General features: G+C 52.1%; 2 protein-coding genes across 4 annotated transcripts in view; one reads left to right on the top strand and one right to left on the bottom strand.

The window, feature by feature from the left end:
- PIK3C2B (phosphatidylinositol-4-phosphate 3-kinase catalytic subunit type 2 beta) overlaps window positions 1–13,058 on the bottom strand; it is a 154,342-nt gene extending 141,284 nt beyond the window's left edge. Inside the window, 1 exon segment of the mRNA XM_075613715.1 lies at window positions 12,941–13,058. The gene's annotated coding sequence lies outside the window, so the exon portion shown is untranslated.
- MDM4 (MDM4 regulator of p53) overlaps window positions 11,811–19,010 on the top strand; it is a 33,622-nt gene continuing 26,422 nt past the window's right edge. The window contains exons 1-3 of one of the 3 annotated variants that reach the window (XM_075613718.1): window positions 11,811–11,975; window positions 14,959–15,073; window positions 15,875–15,949. In XM_075613718.1, coding sequence (XP_075469833.1) covers window positions 14,993–15,073; window positions 15,875–15,949 — 156 coding nt within the window. In that variant the 5' untranslated portion in view covers window positions 11,811–11,975; window positions 14,959–14,992. The remainder of the gene's footprint in view (window positions 11,976–14,958; window positions 15,074–15,874; window positions 15,950–19,010) is intronic. The other 2 variants (XM_075613719.1, XM_075613720.1) reach the window with 2 other exon arrangements.

Raw genomic sequence — 19,010 nt, forward strand, 5'->3', positions numbered from 1 at the left:
TCTTGTGGGGTGGTGACCCTGTTCTCCGAATCCTTTCAACCTGAGCTGCTGCTTGCCAAAGCTGTTGTTCCAGGTTGCCTGTTGCATATCAGAGTCCGACACGAGGACTACACGCTTAATTTCCTGAACGTGTATGCTCCTGCCACCGGACCCCTGAGAAGGCAGTTCTTCGTCAGAATGTCTGAATACCTGGAGACAGTCGACGCAGACGAATACGTGGTGCTCGGGGGTGATTTTAACTGTACCCTTGAGGCTCGGAAAGACCGGAATGGTCCGGAGCCACACCCGTGTTCTGCGTCGGCCTTGCGGGAGGTCATCACCCGCTACTCCTTGGTAGACGTCTGGCGAGAACAACATCCTGAGGCATCCACTGAGTTCACCCATGTTAGGGTGTTTAGGGGTGAACGGATGTCCTGGTCCCGGATCGACAGGCTGTATATTTCCAGCCACAGCCTGTCACGAGCCCAGTCCAGTGCCATTAGGCTGGCGCCGTTTTCGGACCACAATTGTGCGTCTGTGACGGTGACGCTGCTACCTGCAGCACCCTCGGCCGCATATTGGCACTTCAACAATACGTTGTTGGAGGACAAGGGGTTTGCGACGACGGTCCGAGACTTTTGGATGGCCTGCAGGTCAGACTTTGCCACGTTAGAGCAGTGGTGGGACGTGGGCAAGGTTCATCTGCGCCTCGTGTGTCAGGAGTACACAAAAGGTGCCAGCGGGCGGCGCGATGCTGAGATCGAGGCCCTCAGGGAGGAGGTGCTCGATCTCGAGAAGCGGCTGTCTGTGGCAGGAGACCAATACCTGCAGAGTATGTACGTGGAGAGGAAGTGCGCTCTCCGGGACTTGGAAGATCGGAGAGCTTGGGGGGCGTATGTGCGATCCCGCATCAACTTCCTTCGAGAGATGGGTCGCGGGTCGCGCCTCTTCTACGCGCTGGAGAAAAAGAGGGGAAACCGTAGACATATCACATGCCTGCTGGCAGAGGACGGTACCCCTCTGACTGACCCGGAGAGCATCCGGGACAGAACCCAGAGATTCTATGTAGATCTTTTCTCCCCGGAGTCCATCCAGCCAGATAAATGCAGGGTCTTATGGGAGGGGCTTCCCACGGTCGGTGAGGATGGAAGGGAGCGGCTTGAGTTACCTTTGACTCTGGCCGAGCTCTCTGAAGCCCTCAGTCTCATGTCCCGCGGAAAAGCGCCGGGGCTAGACGGGCTGACTGTGGAGTTCTTCCGGGTTTTCTGGGAGATGCTGGGACCTGATTTCACCGAGGTCCTAGCCGAAGCCCTGGAGATCGGTGAGATGCCACTTTCGTGTCGGCGGGCAATACTGTCTTTGCTGCCGAAGAAGGGGGATCTCCGTCAGATCTCTAATTGCGACCGGTCTCACTGCTCAGCACGGACTATAAGATCGTAGCCAAAGCGCTTTCGCTGAGGCTCAAGTCCGTGCTGGCAGAGGTGATTCACCCCGACCAGTCCTATACTGTCCCAGGCCGGAGCATTCATGAGAACATTTTTCTGGTCCGGGACCTGATGCACTACGCGCAGAGGACTGGTCTATCACTCGCCTTCCTGTCCCTAGATCAGGAGAAGGCGTTTGACAGAGTGGATCACCGTTACCTTATGCAGACCCTGCGGGCGTTTGGCTTCGGCCCACAATTTGTGGGCTTTCTCCAGATGCTGTACGCCTCTGCAGAGTGTCTGGTGAAGATCAACTGGTCCCTGACGGCACCTTTTGTGTTTGGTCGGGAGTACGTCAGGGGTGTCCTCTGTCTGGGCAACTGTACGCGCTGGCCATTGAGCCCTTCCTCTGCCTACTGAGGAGGAGGCTCACCGGGCTGGTGCTGCGGGAGCCCGACATGCGAGTAGTCCTGTCGGCTTATGCCGATGACGTGCTCCTCGTGGCCCAGGACCTAGATGATCTAGAGCGGGCACAAGAGTGCCAAGAGGTCTACACCGCTGCCTCTTCTGCTCGGATCAACTGGTCCAAGTGCTCCGGCATATTGGTGGGTCCCTTACAGGTGGACTCTTTGCCCCCCACGTTTCGTAATATCTCGTGGGGGAGCGATACTCTCAAGTATCTGGGAGTATCTACCTGTCTGCTGCGGAGGACCCGGCCCCAGAAAACTTCAGTGATCTTGAAGAACGGGTCATTGCTCGTCTGGGGTCATGGGTGTATCTGTCGAGAATGCTTTCCCTTAGGGGAAGGACCCTGGTGATTAATCAGCTGGTGGCCAGTCAGCTTTGGCACCGGCTGATAGCCATGGGTCCAACCCCCGAATTTATCAACAAGATCCAGAGGAGGTTGATGGATTTCCTCTGGATGGGGAAGCATTGGGTCTCTGCGGGAATTGCGTGTCTCCCTTTGGAGGAGGGTGGACAGGGAGTGGTGTGTGTCCGCTCCCAGTTACACACTTTCCGCCTCCAGTACCTGCAGAGATACCTATTCGCAGATCCGTCTCCGCAGTGGTGCCAGCTGGCAACCAGTTTCTTTCGCCAGCTGCGCAATATGAGGTATGACCGGCAACTGTTTATCATCAGGCCTGAGGGTTTAGGTAGACCTCTTGGTGCTGCCGGCATACTACCGGGCCTTACGGAAGGCCTGGAAATTGGTCTCCGCGACCAGGAAGGAACAGGCGGTGGGGGTTGATTTCCTCGCCGAGCCCCTGCTGTATAATCCGGCAGTGGGGGCTCAGATGTTGGATTCACCCTCTATTTGCCGCCGACTAATTCTGGCACAGGTGACCAGAGTCGGAGATCTCCTGGACTATGAGCGGCGAGACTAGGTAAGCGCAGAGGTGCTCGCGCCCCGTATGGGTATGCTTACTGCCCGTGTCCCTCGTCGTTTGATCCAGGAGATTAAAGATGCCATCCACTACGACTCACGCACCTTCATCGAGGGGGTATTGCAGACCGGAGAGCCTTGTCAACCTTTCAATCCTAGCTCTCCAGATCTTTGCGTGGAACCCAAACCACGGCAACCCCCTCGGGCTCCTCTTTCCCCCAACCTCAGCAGGTTGGGGGATATGTCCCCGGCATGTTTCCGCGGCATGCCGAGGAAAGTCCTGTATTCTCAAGTGCTCCATATAGTGCATTACCTCGCCCTTGTCACCCGCCCAGACACCATCTGGAGGCGGGTATTCCCTGCGAACGAGGACGAGAGACCTCGGTGGAAGGAACTCTATTCATCTTTGGTTCCCGTCCCGCCGGGGATTTGAGTTGGAGGGTCCTCCACGGAGCACTGAACACAGGAGAGTATTTGGCACACTTCACGGACTCCCCCGCCGCCTGTCCTTTCTGTGGCGAGCGGGAGTCCGTATTTCACATTTATTTGAGTTGCGCCAGACTGCAGCCCCTCTTGTCCTTCTTGAGGAGCCTTCTCCTGCAGTTCTGGTTAAACTTCTCTCCTCATCTTTTTATTTTTGGGTACCCAGTGTCCTGAGACAATAAGCCTAGGGATCTCCTAGTCAACCTGCTCCTGGCAGTGGCTAAGGTAGCCATTTACAAGACCAGGAAGCAGCGTTTGGAGAGGGGGGTCCCAACGAACATCGTGGCAGTGTTCCGGGTGCTGGTGCACTCCCGTATTCGGGCAGAGTTCACGTACGCCGAGTCCGCTGGGACGGTTTCGGAGTTTGCCTCCCAGTGGGCGTTAGGCGGGGTGCTCTGCTCGGTATCCCCCATCATGGGTTCTTTTGAGTTAACCCTTCTGTTTTAAGTGCACTTTTTACAGTGCACTTGTTGGTTCCCTTATATATTTGTTTGACTGGTTTTTCTTTGTTCTACTTGGCAACAAGTAGAATTGCTGTTTAACTGAATTGGCCGGCTTCGCCGGCCAATCAGTATTAAACCAGATCAAAATAGGCTGCTTCGCTCAGAAGTGTATGTACAGAGCTCCTAGGCATTGTGGAATCAGGTTGTATTCTTCTTTTCATTTGTGTTATTTTGGAGTGAAACTGTGGGGGATTGTGTGTTTTGTAGAGGTTTAAAGGTTGTTTTGGGGGTTTAAAAACCGTTTTTGGTTTTTCACCCAGGGACTGCAGTATTTTTCAACCCAGCACCAGCTGCACTTTGGCTGGCTGGTACTGTAGCTTTCAACCCCTCTCCCCTCCCACACCCCTGGTTGTTTTACTTCTATTTTCACTTTATTTCTTAAGCCTGATTCCTCTTTTCTCACCTGCAATTAAGAGCCCTGTGTCTTTTCTTCAAAGACTTGTTAAAATTGTGGTGTTGCCTATTACAACAGAGAGAGAGTAACTAATAAGGGGGAAAAGATTTAAAACTGCAGCAGGTTTTAAAAGCTGCTTTTCCCCCCCTCCCTTTGCAGAGAGGTTAATTGGTTCTTAAAAGGACAGTTCCTCTTTGCACCTTTCTCTCTAAACACTACCTCCTCCCCTGACTAAAAGGCTTAATATTATCATGCCTAAGGGAGGTAGGAGTAGTGTGGCAACGGGGACCACACCCGGATACAGGACACCAAAAACTGTGGCCCCTAGGAGCAACACTCTTAGTCACAGCCCTAGGCCTGGTCCTTCCAGTGCCCTGGCCACGCCTCCCCCAGCGCCTGTTAGCAGCGTGGCCCCTGCAGCCCCAGTTCAAACATGGGCGCAGATAACAGCTGCAGGCGTCGACCCCAGCAACAACAATGCTGGGGCCACGCCCGCTGTGAGCAGGAAGCTTGGGGTGAGATGCCCTATGTCACCTGGCCTTAACATGGAGATCTATGTAAGGGCTGTGGCAGACGTTGTGGGTCCCTCTGCTGTGGTGGCGGCCAGCAAGATGTATGGGAGGGGCATTTTCTTCCTGCGTACGCTGGCTGCCACCCACACCCTGGTGCAGAAAGGCATCAATGTAGGGGGGATCTACATCCCTATAGAACCCATGGAGGGGTTAGGTACAAAGGTCATTCTTTCAAATGTGCCCCCCTTCATCCCAGACAGCCTCATGAGGCCACACCTGCAAACCCTGGGAGACATTAAGTCTCCTATAACAAAATTGCCTTTGGGCTGCAGGGATAGGGCGCTGAGGCATGTGCTCTCATTTAGGCATCAGGTACAACTGCTGCTGCCGGGGAGCACAGAATCTGTGGAGGGTTCCTTTAGGGTGCCTTACGAGGGCATTCAATATATTTTTTTCTATGGCACGGAGGGGGTTAGGTGTTATCTGTGCAAGGAGCTGAGGCACACTCGTAGGAGTTGCCCCAAAGGGAACAGGAATCCCACCTCAGTTCCTGCACCCACCCCTCCCTCTGCCAAGACACCCGGTACCGCTGTGCCTACCACAGCGGGGCCCTCGAGAGCCCAGGTCCCCCTTGGGACCGTAGGAGATGTCGCTGCCCCATCTCGGGCGGTGACATCTGCACCTCTCCCAAAAGAACAGAGGGAGAAGGTAAAGCCCTCGAGGGCCGAGTTCCCCCCTGGGACCGCAGAAGATGTCGCTGTCCCATCTCGGGCGGTGACATCTGAACCTCTCCCTAAAGATCAGAGGGAGAAGGTAAAAGCCACCCCACAACAGTCACCCTCTGTTGTCGCTGTCCCCCCCCAAGAATAGCTTACCCCCATTGTAAGCACCGTACAGGGTGCGGGGGAGCAGGAGGAAGCTCCTGCTGGGGAGGCAGCGGCACCCTCTCCTGGGGAATCAATCACCAGGAAGAGCAAATTTAAAAATAAAAACAAGAGGGCGTTTGAGGAGGTCGAGGTGGGTGAACCGGATTACGTTCACCCGCGGATGTCTCCTAAAGGGAACGGAACATCAGTTCCGCACGAGGTGGCTCCATTCGGCCCACTGGTTGGGATTGACCAGTGTGAGCCGGATCTCATAAATGAACAGCCCCCCCCCCCTCGAAGATCTGGAAGGAATGCAAGAGGAGGTACCCGACATCTCTGGGGTGGAAGGCCAAGGTGCTCAACAGCATGAGGCCTTACCCCTAGAAATAGATGTTGGGGAGCCTCCCAACGCCCCTCTGGGTTGGAGAGAATCCCCCGGAGACTTGTGTTTCGGTGAATTTACCCCACCGGACACAAAAAAGATACCTGTCTTCGGGGACCCGGGGGTCGACTGGGATCCCCTTCCGGTTGTACCGCCTTTGGATGACGCAACTAAGGAAAAAAAGCCCCGGTTTGCGTCACCTGAGGAAGGAGATGGGCTAGGACTGACCCCCGTGGGTGGGGGTTTGGAGGGTGTTTTGGTGAGCACTTCCGATTACATCTGGGAGTTGTCTGACCTGAACCCTCTTAGTGCGGAGTTTTGGGCAGGCACTTTATTGGGAGTGAATGCTGGGATAGACCCTCCCTTTGAGGTCCTTGCTAATGAGTGCCCTCCCATGGTGGGTGAGTGCCCTCCCGCGGATGGTGAGTGCCCTCCCGCGGATGGTGAGGGCCCTCCCACGGATGGTGAGGGCCCTCCCGCGGATGGTGAGGGCCCTACCGCGGATGGTGAGTGCCCTCCCGCGGATGGTGAGTGCCCTCCCGCAGATGGTGAGGGCCCTCCCGCGGATGGTGAGGGCACTCCCGCGGATGGTGAGGGCCCTACCGCGGTTGGTGAGGGCCCTCCCGCAGGTGATGCGAACACCCGTGGCATGTGTGCTTCTGTGGCCCCCGAGGACTCTCGGGAGACCACTGCCTCTGCCATGTCGCCACCAGCTGCCCCTGAACATCCTGACTCGGGGATGGAGGTGGAGAGCACAGTGGACCCCCTCGTGGAAACACCGAGGAGGGGATCCAATCTAGGGCTGAGAGAGGCCCCCGCAGAGAAGGACGGGGGTCTTGAATTCTCCAGCCACAAGAGGAGCCTGGGGAGTTGGGGCTCAGAGGGGAGTCCTCTAGCACCATGGAGTCGGTGGACTTCTCGATCCCCATTATCCCTGCCCGGGAGCTAGATAGTTTCCTGGATGCTACCCTCTGTAGACATGGACATACGAAGGTGCAGTTGGCCCTTGAGAGGTGGAAGGATGCTTCGGTCATTCTCCACTCTCTCAGAGTATATATCAAGGCTAACCACAAGGCCAAACTTTCCGGGACTATTGAACATGTTTGGGTCCTAAAGTTTAACAAAGTGTTGCGAGAGCACGTAAGGGCTTCTCGGGGTATAGTACCCTGAGCGCCTATGGGAAGCAAGACTCTTGATTACCAATGGCTTTGAGCATCGGTACGCTAAATGTAAATGGATGTAAGGACGGGTTTCGCAGGTTCCAGGTACTCTCCTTTTTACAAAAGGGAAAGTATTCTGTGTGTTTCCTGTAGGAAACCCATACCACTCCAGAGGCTGAAGCCAGCTGGCATCTGGAGTGGCGAGGCAAGGTCTTTTTCAGCCACCTCATTTCGACATCTTGTGGGGTGGTGACCCTGTTCTCTGAATCATTTCAACCTGAGCTGCTGTTTGCCAAAACTGTTGTTCCAGGTCGCCTGTTGCATCTCAGGGTCCGGCACGAGGACTACATGTTTAATTTCTTGAACGTGTATGCTCCTGCCACCGGACCCCTGAGAAGGCAGTTCTTCGTCAGATTGTCCGAATACCTGGAGACAATCGACGCGGACGAACACGTGGTGCTCGGGGGGTGATTTTAACTGCATCCTCGAGGCTCTGAGGGACCGGAATGGTCCGGAGCCACACCCGGGTTCTGCGTCGGCCTTGCGTGAGGTCATCACCCGCTACTCCTTGGTAGACGTCTGGCGAGAACAACAGCCCAGGGTATCCACTGAGTTCACCTATGTTAGAGTGTTTAGAGGTGGACGGATATCCTGGTCCCGGATCGATAGGCTGTACATATCCAGCCACAGCCTGTCGCGAACTCAGTCCAGTACCATTAGGCTAGCGCCGTTATCGGACCACAATTGTGCGTCCGTGACGGTGGCGCTAATACCAGCAGCGCCCTCGGCCGCCTATTGGCATTTCAACAATACGTTGTTGGAGGACAAGGGGTTTGCGACGTCGGTCCGAGACTTTTGGATGGCCTGGAGAGGTTGCAGGTCAGACTTTGCCACGTTAGAGCAGTGGTGGGACGTGGGCAAGGTTCATCTGCGCCTCGTTTGTCAAGAGCACACTAAAGGTGCCAGCAGGCGGCGCGATGCTGAGATCGAGACCCTCAGGGAGGAGGTGCTCGATCTCGAGAGGCGGCTGTCTGTGGCAGGAGACCAATTCCTGCAGTGTGCGTACGTGGAGAGGAAGTGCGCTCTCCGGGACTTGGAAGATCGGAGAGCTCGGGGGGCGGATGTGCGATCCCGCATCCACTTCCTTCGGGAAGAGGGTCGCGGGTTGCGCCTCTTCTACGCGCTGGAGAAAAAGAGGGGAAACCGTAAACATATCACCTGCCTGTTGGCAGAGGACGGTACTCCTCTGACTGACCCGGAGAGCATCCGGGACAGAACCCGGAGGTTTTACGTAGATCTTTTCTCTCCGGAGTCCATCCAGCCAGATGCGTGCAGGGTCTTATGGGAGGGGCTTCCCACGGTCAGCGAGGGTGGAAGAGAGCGGCTTGAGTTACCTTTGACTCTGGCCGAGCTCTCTGAAGCTCTTAATCTCATGTCCCACGGAAAAGCGCCGGGGCTAGACGGGCTGACTGTGGCGTTCTTCCATTTTTTGGGAGATGCTGGGACCTGATTTCACCGAGGTCCTGGCCGAAGCCCTGGAGATCGGTGAGATGCCACTTTCATGTCGGCGGGCAATACTGTCTCTGCTGCCGAAGAAGGGGGATCTCCGCCAGATCTCTAACTGGCGACTGGTCTCACTGCTCAGCACAGATTATAAGATCGTAGCCAAAGTGCTCTCGCTGAGGCTCAAGTCCGTGTTGGCAGAGGTGATTCACCCCGACCAGTCCTATACTGTCCCGGGCCGGAGCATTCATGACAACATTTTTCTGGTCCGGGACCTGCTACACCACGCACAGAGGACTGGTCTGTCACTCGCCCTCCTTTCCCTAGATCAGGAGAAGGCGTTTGACAGGGTGGATCACCGTTACCTCATGCAGACCCTGCGGGAGTTTGGCTTTGGACCACAATTTGTGGGCTTTCTCCGGATGCTGTATGCCTCTGCAGAGTGTCTGGTAAAAATTAATTGGTCCCTGACGGCACCTTTTGTGTTTGGTCGGGGAGTACGTAAGGGGTGTCACCTGTCTGGGCAACTATACGCGCTGGCCATCGAGCCCTTCCTCTGTCTACTGAGGAGGAGGCTCACCGGGCTGGTGCTGCGGGAGCCCAGCATGCGGGTAGTCCTGTCGGCTTATGCCGATGACGTGCTCCTTGTGGCCCAGGACCTAGATGATCTGGAGCGGGCACAAGTGTGCCAAGAGGTCTACACCGTGGCCTCTTCTGCTCGGATCAACTGGTCCAAGTGCTCCGGCATATTGGTGGGTCCCTTACAGGTGGACTCTTTGCCCCCCGCGTTTCGTAATATCTCGTGGGGGAGCGATACTCTCAAGTATCTGGGAGTCTACCTGTCTGCTGCGGAGGACCCAGCCCCAGAAAACTTCAGTGAACTTGAAGAACGAGTCATTGCTCGTCTGGGGTCATGGGTGTATCTTTCGAGAATGCTTTCCCTTAGGGGAAGAACCCTGGTGATCAACCAGCTGGTGGCCAGTCAGCTTTGGCACCGGCTGATAGCCATGGGTCCGCCCCCCGAATTTATCAACAAGATCCAGAGGAGATTGATGGATTTTCTCTGGATGGGGAAGCATTGGGTCTCTGTGGGGGTTGCGTGCCTTCCTTTGGAGGAGGGTGGACAGGGAGTGGTGTGTGTCCGCTCCCAGTTACACACTTTCCGCCTCCAATACCTGCAGAGATACCTATTCCCGGATCCGTCTCCGCAGTGGTGCCAGCTGGTGACCAGTTTTTTTTGCCAGCTGCGCAGTATGAGGTATGACCGGCAACTGTTTATCATCAGGCCCGAGGGTTTAGGAAGAAACCTCTCGGAGCTGCCGGCATGCTACCGGGACTTATTAAAGGCCTGGAAACTGGTCTCCACGACCAGGAAGGAACAGGCGGTGGGGGTTGATTTCCTCGCCGAGCCCCTGCTGTATAATCCGGCAGTGGGGGCCCGGATGTTGGATTCACCCTCTATTTGCCGCCGGCTAATCCTGGCGCAAGTGACCAGAGTCAGGGATCTCCTGGACTATGAGCGGCGAGACTGGGTAAGCGCAGAGGTGCTTGTGCCCCGTATGGGTATGCTTACTGCCCGTGTCCCTCGTTGTTTGATCCGGGAGATTAAAGATGAAATCCATCCCGACTCACGCACCTTCATCGAGGGGGTTTTGCAGACCGGAGACATTGTCAACCTATCAACTTCAGCTCTCCGGATCTTTGCGTAGAACCCAAACCACGGCAACCCCCTTGGGCTCCTATCTCCCCCAACCTCAGCAGGTTGGGGGATATGTCCCCGGCATGTTTCCGCGGCATGCCGAGGAAAGTCCTGTATTCTCTGGTGCTCCATATAGTGCACTACCTCGCCCTTGTCACCCGCCCAGATACCATCTGGAGGCGGGTATTTCTTGGGAATGAGGGCGAGAGACCCCGGTGGAGAGAGCTCTATTCTTTGGTTCCCCGTCCCGCCGGGGATTTGAGTTGGAGGGTCCTCCACGGTGCACTGAGCACAGGAGAGTACTTGGCACACTTCACGGACTCCCCCGCCGCCTGTCCCTTCTGTGGCGAGCGGGAGTCCGTATTCCACATTTATCGGAGCTGCGCCAGACTGCAGCCCCTCTTACCCACCTTGAGGAGCCTTCTTCTGCAGTTCTTCCTGGGTTTTTCCCCTCATCTTTTTATTTTTGGGTGCCCAGTGTCCCGAGACAATAAGCCTAGGGATCTCCTAGTCAACCAGCTCCTGGCAGTGGCTAAGGTAGCCATTTACAAGACCAGGAAGCAGCATTTGGAGAGGGGGGTCCCAACGAACATCGTGGCAGTGTTCCGGGTGCTGGTGCACTCCCGTATTCGGGCAGAGTTCACGTACGCCGAGTCCGCTGGGACGGTTTCGGAGTTTGCCTCCCAGTGGGCGTTAGGCGGGGTGCTCTGCTCGGTATCCCCCATCATGGGTTCTTTTGAGTTAACCCTTCTTTTTTAAGTGCACTTTTTACAGTGCACTTGTTGGTTCCCTTATATATTTGTTTGACTGGTTTTTCTTTGTTCTACTTGGCAACAAGTAGAATTGCTGTTTAACTGAATTGGCCGGCTTTGCCGGCCAATCAGTATTAAACTAGATCAAAATAGAGCTGGTTCACTTCGTTGGCTCATTCAGAAAGCGGAAACCAGCACACGCCATCAGGAAAAAGTTTATTTTATTGTCGGAGCGGGCAAACTCAAATTCACCGACACTTTCATGGCCGATTTGCCACTTGTGGCGATTGGCGACAGGGTTTCCCACCTCGGTGCTACAGTATGTTGATGTGGGATAGAGGAGCTTCCAGACAGGTGATCCAATAACACAAAACCAGCTAATTATTAATAAGTCATTAATACCCCAGCTGCTTTAATTACCTGGAGATTCAGCCAGTGGCAGAAATAGGTACAATATGTACAGGAGCTACTAAATAGGTACAGCTGGAGGTATATGATATAGGTGACGTTTCCTCTCATTTCTTGCTCATAACTAGCTGTATTTGTAATAATTATTATTTTGGCCTGCACATGTTTGATAAGTTTTGCTGCCTGACACTTAATTACACCTGGGCTCAGGGTGTGCTGCATTGTCAGGCCTCTGCAGTCCTCCAGCAGCACTGGCTTCCTACTCCGCCCTTTGTGGTTACTATCTCTCCCCGGTTGTTCCATCTCGTTGGTTACGACTCCCCCCACCAAGATGGCCGCATTCCGGAAGTGTGCGCCGACTCCTGGCTTTAGGTCCGGAAGTGCGGATTGCCGCCATGTTGTGGAGGCCGGAAGCGGAGGTTTCCCTGGAGATGGCGCCTGTTTCTCGGTAAACCGTGAGCGGGAGACGAGCCGCCGGGCCTGGCCGGGATGCAGGCCTCGCGGAGACCTATGGCGCAGCTGTAGGGTGAGGCGCACAGTCTTTATAACCTTTGACCTCCACCCCCCCTCTCTCGTGCACCGTCACGATAACCCTAGCACGATATATTTGAACCATGACCTCTGCAGCACACTGTCGGCATCACCCTTAACTCTAAGATAATTCTTTTAGCTTTACACTAACCTGTGACCTATGCAGCACCCTATCAACATGACCTCTGAACCCTAGGGACCTCCTGCCAGACAGGCCTCAGCAGCACCCAATCTGCATGCCCATGTGACCTCAGCGGCACCCAGTCTGCATGCCCATGTGACCCCAGCAGCACCCAGTCTGCATAACCATGTGACCCCAGCAGCTGCCCACCCTTATGACCCCTGGCCTCGCGTGCCTCTGGCACATGACTCCATGCACACGTTTGTGGGTGACAGAAGGGGGACACGTGTGACCAATGTCTGAATGACAAATCCTTGTCGCTGTGCATGGGTGATGAGGATCGCCACAAGTGTGAATATATATATATATATATATATATATATATATATATATATATATATATACTTTGTTATTTCTAAAGTCCCATCATTAATTACAATGTGGTGTATGTGATATATATATATATATATATATATATATATATATATATTTGATATACGCACATGTTTTTATATATATATATATATAAATATATATAAATACAACTGTATGCTCATCTGCATGTCTTAGGCAGGTCTGCAACCCCGCCTTTCCCCATTATCACCCAGCACACAGCACTTCATATATATATATATATATATATATATATATATATATACGTGTGTGTGTGTATATATATATATATATAACTCTTTTTGATTTTAGCCCCTATGTTGCCAGAAAAGCCTGTCGCACATTTACATTGCTGACTCACTCTGGCAGTGAGGAGGTTAATGCCACGTTCTGTCCAGTTTAACCATTGCACGGCTAGGGGACAGTGCAGGGGGATTAAGAATTACCTTTGGCCTTGTGTAACATTTCCCCCCGGGGTAGTTTGATTCCTCACGGCAGTCACCCTGATTTTGGGATGCTTGTGACGTGATGTTAGCACAAGGTCGGAAGGAGATGTTTCTTGGTGACATTATTAGCTGGCTAAGATTATCGGTAGATATTCCATTCTCCCCCACGTGCTAGAGCGACAGGAGAAACGCGGCTTTCTGCGTCTCAGCAGGGTAGAGGAATGGCGGCATTTTTCAGGGGAAAGGCTCTGATAGGACAAGGGGAGCACGTGGTCTGCGCATCACCCACCGGGATACGTCTGTGTGATGCCAGAGAGAACGCCCAGAAAGGGATCCCGGATAGAGGAAGACTATTTGAGCTGTAACAGTCACGTTGGAAGCATGGAAGAGTGTCTGCAAAATGCAGGCGCTGCAAAGAGATGTTACGGTGACAGATATACGAAGTGGCAGTCCTGTGGCCCTCGCTGTGCACGTAGTCACGGCTGTTTGTGACAAGTCCCAACAGAACCCCTCTGTGACAGCTGCAGCATGAGGCAATGCGCTGTTGGTTGATGGCTGTAACTGCGTTTCCAATGAAACAAAAACGGGAAGTTTCGCCCACGTCATCTTCTCATTTATTTATTGTTGCTCAGAATTTGGCAGCTAAGCTTAGGAACTGACAATATTTTTGTGTTTCTGTGGGAGGGGTGGGGGTCAGAAAAAAACCCAGCGTTTTAACCCTCTCATTGCCAGCGTTGCTGGGCCCTCTGGCAGTGAAAGGTGCAAACCCGAATTAGATTCCAAATTCGGCGAGCCTCTAATTCTCCTCTTGTTTATGTTGACGGGCACCAGAGACGTCTGTTTGTAATATTTTGGGGAGGAATAGGTAGATAGTGGCTAATAACAATGCAAGTACACTTATGTACAGTATAATTACATATACTTAATTATGCTTATAATTACAAATCATTTGAATGATTAGTAATAAATAAGTTAATACATAAAACAATTGACACTTAATATAAATAACTAATTTTATGGTACACTGTGTAAGTACTATGTGCATAATTAATCATTAAGTGCATGCAACTATTGTACTTGCGATGTATGTTTTTATTACACTGTAATTACATTATTAGACAATCTATATCGTTTTATGCATTCACTGTTTTGATTCCATAATGTTTTAAGTCCTTCTTTATATTACAAGTTGTAAGGAGACATGTAATATTGGATTCATTGTATGTCTGGTCCTCCTGGCAGTTCAGGGGTTAGTTCTTCTCTGTTTTGGGGATTAGCAGTTGGGCTACCTTTTAGACCAGCTTGTGCACCTGCCTCTGTTCCTCTCCCTGACACATTACTTTTGTTTAACTGGCTGATAAAATCCTGTGCCCATTGCTTGCCTGGCACAGGCCGTGTGAACACAGTACAGATGTCTCTACATGCTACGGCATGTCACAGGCTACAGGCTAGGAGCAGGCAAGTGCGCCCTGGTACATTCCCAGGAAACTCCCCCAAATCACCCGGCCAGCGCTGCCTCATATAGCTTGTCCTCCTGCAGGACAGTCCTCTCACACTAGGAGAGGTGTTAGGACAACAGGTAGCACTTTGCGCCTGGAATGGGCTGATTTAGACTGCACTGAAAGGGAGGGGGGCAGACGTAGTCCTCTCCCATCACTGAGATTATACAGAAGGTAACACAAGGGGTATTAGTAAGAGGATGATCTCATGTATTTTGGTTTTCCAGTGAGTTGAGAAGTGGCAGGAGGGCTTACTGTTGTTAATGTATTTATATACAGTAGTTTTTACTGTTATGGGCTTCTGTTAGTGAAGGGTTAATGGTACGTATCCGCACAGTATATTGTTTTGAGGATCTTTGCTAGTGAAGGGTTAATGGTCTGTCAGCATTGCATTGTGAATGGGTTTGTGGTCCTTATCAGCACAGTGTATAATATTTTGGGGTGTTACTAAAAGGGTAAATGACCCTTTATTTTTGTGTGCGCGCCGCATCTATTCCTTGTGTTTTCTTGTCTCCGTAGGTACAAGTGCGGAGACGGCTTCATCACTGCCAAAATGTCAACATCTACCTCCTCACAGCCTCCGACAGGACAGAATCCCCCCCGCCGGAGCTTGCCCAGTGCAGAAGGGAATCCGGTACACACAACAAACAGTTCTTATACTTAGACGGACCTGTGGGATGTCTCGGGGTCTTATTCTCCTGTATACGCTGGTGCAGCCATTTGAGCTGTTGAAGTCGATGGAGGTTTTTGTCAAGAACTACCCAATGGGCCTCTTGGGCTTATAGAGAAATACACACTTATAGTTCAGTTATCACTGGGACCTTGAACGATTCTGATGGGTGTCTATCTTACACTTTATAGTGTTTATAATTGGACAATGTACCTTCAGGGTAGCATAAGGATATACATTTCTGGACTAATAACGTCCATATTATAACACACACAAGGTTTGTACGAAGAACAATTTAAATGTGAAGCTTTCTAGCAGTGTTCACTCCCAGAAGCTGGTGTGAGTTTCTCTCCCTATCCGGCCCCCTGAGCACGTTCTGCTCTTTAAAAAATAAATGTATGTTTCCCTAGGGTTGAAGAAAATAGAAATCTGGTTATGCACACTGGAAAATTAGCTCGTCGTTCTTGATATATTTATTATGCCCATCATGTTATCTTCCCTGGCGATATTCCAGTTAGCACCGTTTTGTTAAGGGAGTTTCCCCAACTCTAGGAGTTTGGATTGGATCCCGCAACTATTATTTCCTGGTTTCCCTGCTGTATAACACTGGCCTACCAGGTAAATACATAGATTTCTGCTAAACATGTATCTCTCTCTTTCCACCCCACAGTTTCATTTGCATGTTAATAAAATGTTGGCATTAGAGAGTCCGTTCCAAACACCGCTGCCGTTTGTTCACCCTTTTTTTGTGTGTATTTTTTTAAGGTACAACCAAAGCAGGCGTTGCTTAAAGTGTTACACACAGCGGGAGCGAAGGGAGACACCTTTACCTTAAAGCAGGTGAGTGCTGGAAGAGAGAGCCGGCGGCTGAAACGGGCCTTCACACAGCTGAGACTCCCCTGCCTCATTACCACCGATTTTTTATTTTTTTGTTATTTTTTTTAATATGGCCAACTCCAGCCCTCAAGGGCCACCAACAGGTCAGGTTTGCAGGATATCCCTGCTTCAGCACAGGTGGCTCAATCCGTGTCTTCGACTGAGCCACCTGTGCTGAAGCAGGCATATTCTGCAAACCTGACCTGTTGGTGGCCTGTGAGGGCTGGAGTTGGCTACCCCTGCTCTAGACACGTCCAACCTCCAATCTTTTTAGAGAAAATCCAACCCAATCCCTTCGTTGCTAAAGGTCCCTGCAGCACATGGCGGCCGCACGTTGGGAAAGATGAAACGTTTCCCTTTACTTTGCGATTTAATAACAGCAGCTCTGTGATGGATGTGGTTGTCACTTTTACTCCAGCCTACATATATTTCAAGAGAACAGACTCCGTCAGAAACGAGGGTGGTAAAATTCCCTTTGTTTAAAGGGTCACTCACCTGGTGGCCTTGCAGCTGCGTTCCGTGTCTCTGGAGCAGAACCTGCGTTAATTTAAGCGCCGGAGACCCCCAGCCCCTCACGATACTTACCTAGGAAACTACTGGCGGTTCTTCATGGAGGTTTAAATGTCCCGCGTTGCACAGGCCAACCGGAAGCCGCGACGGAGGAAGTTGCTGCTTCCTATTGGCTCCGGTTCCGCCGCAGATATAGACGTATTTTTTTACCCCACGGGAAATGATACCGGCGCCTCCTTCGGAAGGAAGTATCTCGGGAAGCAGAGGGTCCCTGTAGCTGAAACGAAGGCGGTTCATCTCCAGAGACCCCTTGCTTCAAACCTAGAAGAAAAAAATCCCTGGGTGGAACCACACATGTAAGCTATTAAATAGACCAGGGGTGTGCAAAATGGGGGGTGCGAGATTTTTCTGGGGGAGGGGTCCGGCGGTTGCAGAGGCCCCGCACTCTTCCCCGAGGCATTTAAAATGCCGGGGGACCGCATGAGGCCTGTGCAACTCAGCTTACCGAGATTCAGTGGTGTGACGCCGGCAAAAAAGGTAAGGGGGGCGCGAGCACTGGGGGGAGCAGGCAGGGGGGCGCAGCTCCAAGTTTGCACCCCTGAAATAGATCACTCATTAGTTCCCTTTTGTCTTGCATGGTACTGACCCTATAACACTTTTTATCCTCATACTACATGAAGTGTACACAAGAGATGCAGACAGCAGTGAGATTTACAAGTGTCTGTGACCTTACGTGACTCGTTGAATGCGACGTGCATTTTATTAGCGCTTTCTAATCCCCAGAGTACGATCCAATTCCTGCACAACCTCTGATTATAATCCCTTTAATGAAGACTTTAAACAAAACCAGATTTATTGCGCTGGCAGCTAATCCATGGAGATTTTACCTCGGGTGTCTCTGGCCGGGTGTTAATGCAGCGTTTGTAGAAGATTCAAAATATATGTAAAAAAAAAAAAAGAAAGGGCCGAAATATATAAAAGTCAAGAAATAAATAACTTTGTGAATGATGGCGGGAGAGATCGGCTCTGTCAGCGAGGAATTAAACGCACTGCGATTCCATTACTAATATGTCAGTTCCCTCCGCGGATGTCGATGACTTATTTGAAACACTTATGCATTTAAATAACTTATTTAGCTGTAGTTGGTACGGGGGAGGAATAATGGCAATAAAACACTTTCCAATGCTTCTCTTCCCCCCCCCCCCCCCACACTCCTTAGTCTTACTTCCTATAGCCCAGGGGTATCCAATGCAGTCCTCTAGGACCACCAACAGGTCAGGTTTTCAGGATATCCTTGCTTCAGCACAGGTGGCTCAGTCTTTGACTGAGCCACTGATTGAGCCACCTGTGCTGAAGCAGGATCTCCTGAAAACCTGACCTTTTGGTGGCCCTTTAGAAGTGGCGTTGGATACCCCTGTATTAGTTCATCTGTAGGTGTTTCACTCGGGAGGAGGGGGGTTATTTTAGTGAGCGAGTGCCGATCAGGGCACAATTGCGTGGAAACTCCCATTGACGGCAGTGGGAGTTTGCATTCGATAGTGCCCCAGTAGGCACAATTGCAGTTGAATGAGAAAAAAGCTGTGTGTGCTGTGCACGCGCATAGTAAGTGAAACTTCTTTGACTTTTGTCACAGAAATTGACTTATAACGCGCGTGCTCGGCACACATGTGTCAGTGTGTCAGTCAGTGAGTATGTATGTGTTTGTTTGTGTGTGTGTCAGTCAGTGTATGTATCTGTACCGGTCAGTGTGTGTGTGTGTGTGTCAGTGTATGTCTCTCTCTCTCTGTGTTGTGTGAATGTCTCTCTGTGTCGGTCAGTGAGTGTATGTGTGTCAGTCAGTGTGCGCGCGTATGTGTGACAGTCAGTGTGCGTGCGCGTGCGTCAAAGTGTGCATGCGTCAGTGTGTGTGTGTATATGTTTATTGGCAGCAGTACCAGCATCATGAATGTTGAGCGGGTGGGGGAGCTCACAGTGCGGGGGAAGGAATAGGCACATCATTCAGGGGCGGTGTTCGGTACATCACTGGGGTGTGCGTGCGTGCGTCAGTGTGTGCGCGTGCGTCAGAGTGTGTGCGTGCGTCAGAGTAAGTGTGTGTGTGTGTGTGTCAGTCAGTGTGTGTGTGTCAGTCAGTGTGTGTGTGTCAGTCAGTGTGTGTGTGTCAGTCAGTGTGTGTGTGTCAGTCAGTGTGTGTGTGTCAGTCAGTGTGTGTGTGTCAGTCAGTGTGTGTGTGTCTGTCAGTGTGTGTGTGTCTGTCAGTGTATGTGTATCTCTCTGTGTGTACCGTATGTCTCTCTGTCTGTGTCCTGCCCCCTCTCTCCTGACTCCCCCCACCCCCGACAGAGCTGCGGACCCGGGGGGCTCAGTCTGAGTCTTCTGAGCAGATAACCCCCCACCCCCCGGCGGCGCGCTCAAGCTCCCCCCTTCCCCACCCCCCGGCGGCGCGCTCAAACCACCCTATTCCCAGGCTGTTAGGAGCGGCGCCGGCCTCCCTCCTCCTGTCCATCGGCATGGCAGC

The sequence above is a fragment of the Ascaphus truei genome, chromosome 9 (genome assembly GCF_040206685.1).
Source record: "Ascaphus truei isolate aAscTru1 chromosome 9, aAscTru1.hap1, whole genome shotgun sequence".
Taxonomy (NCBI): Eukaryota; Metazoa; Chordata; class Amphibia; order Anura; family Ascaphidae; genus Ascaphus; species Ascaphus truei.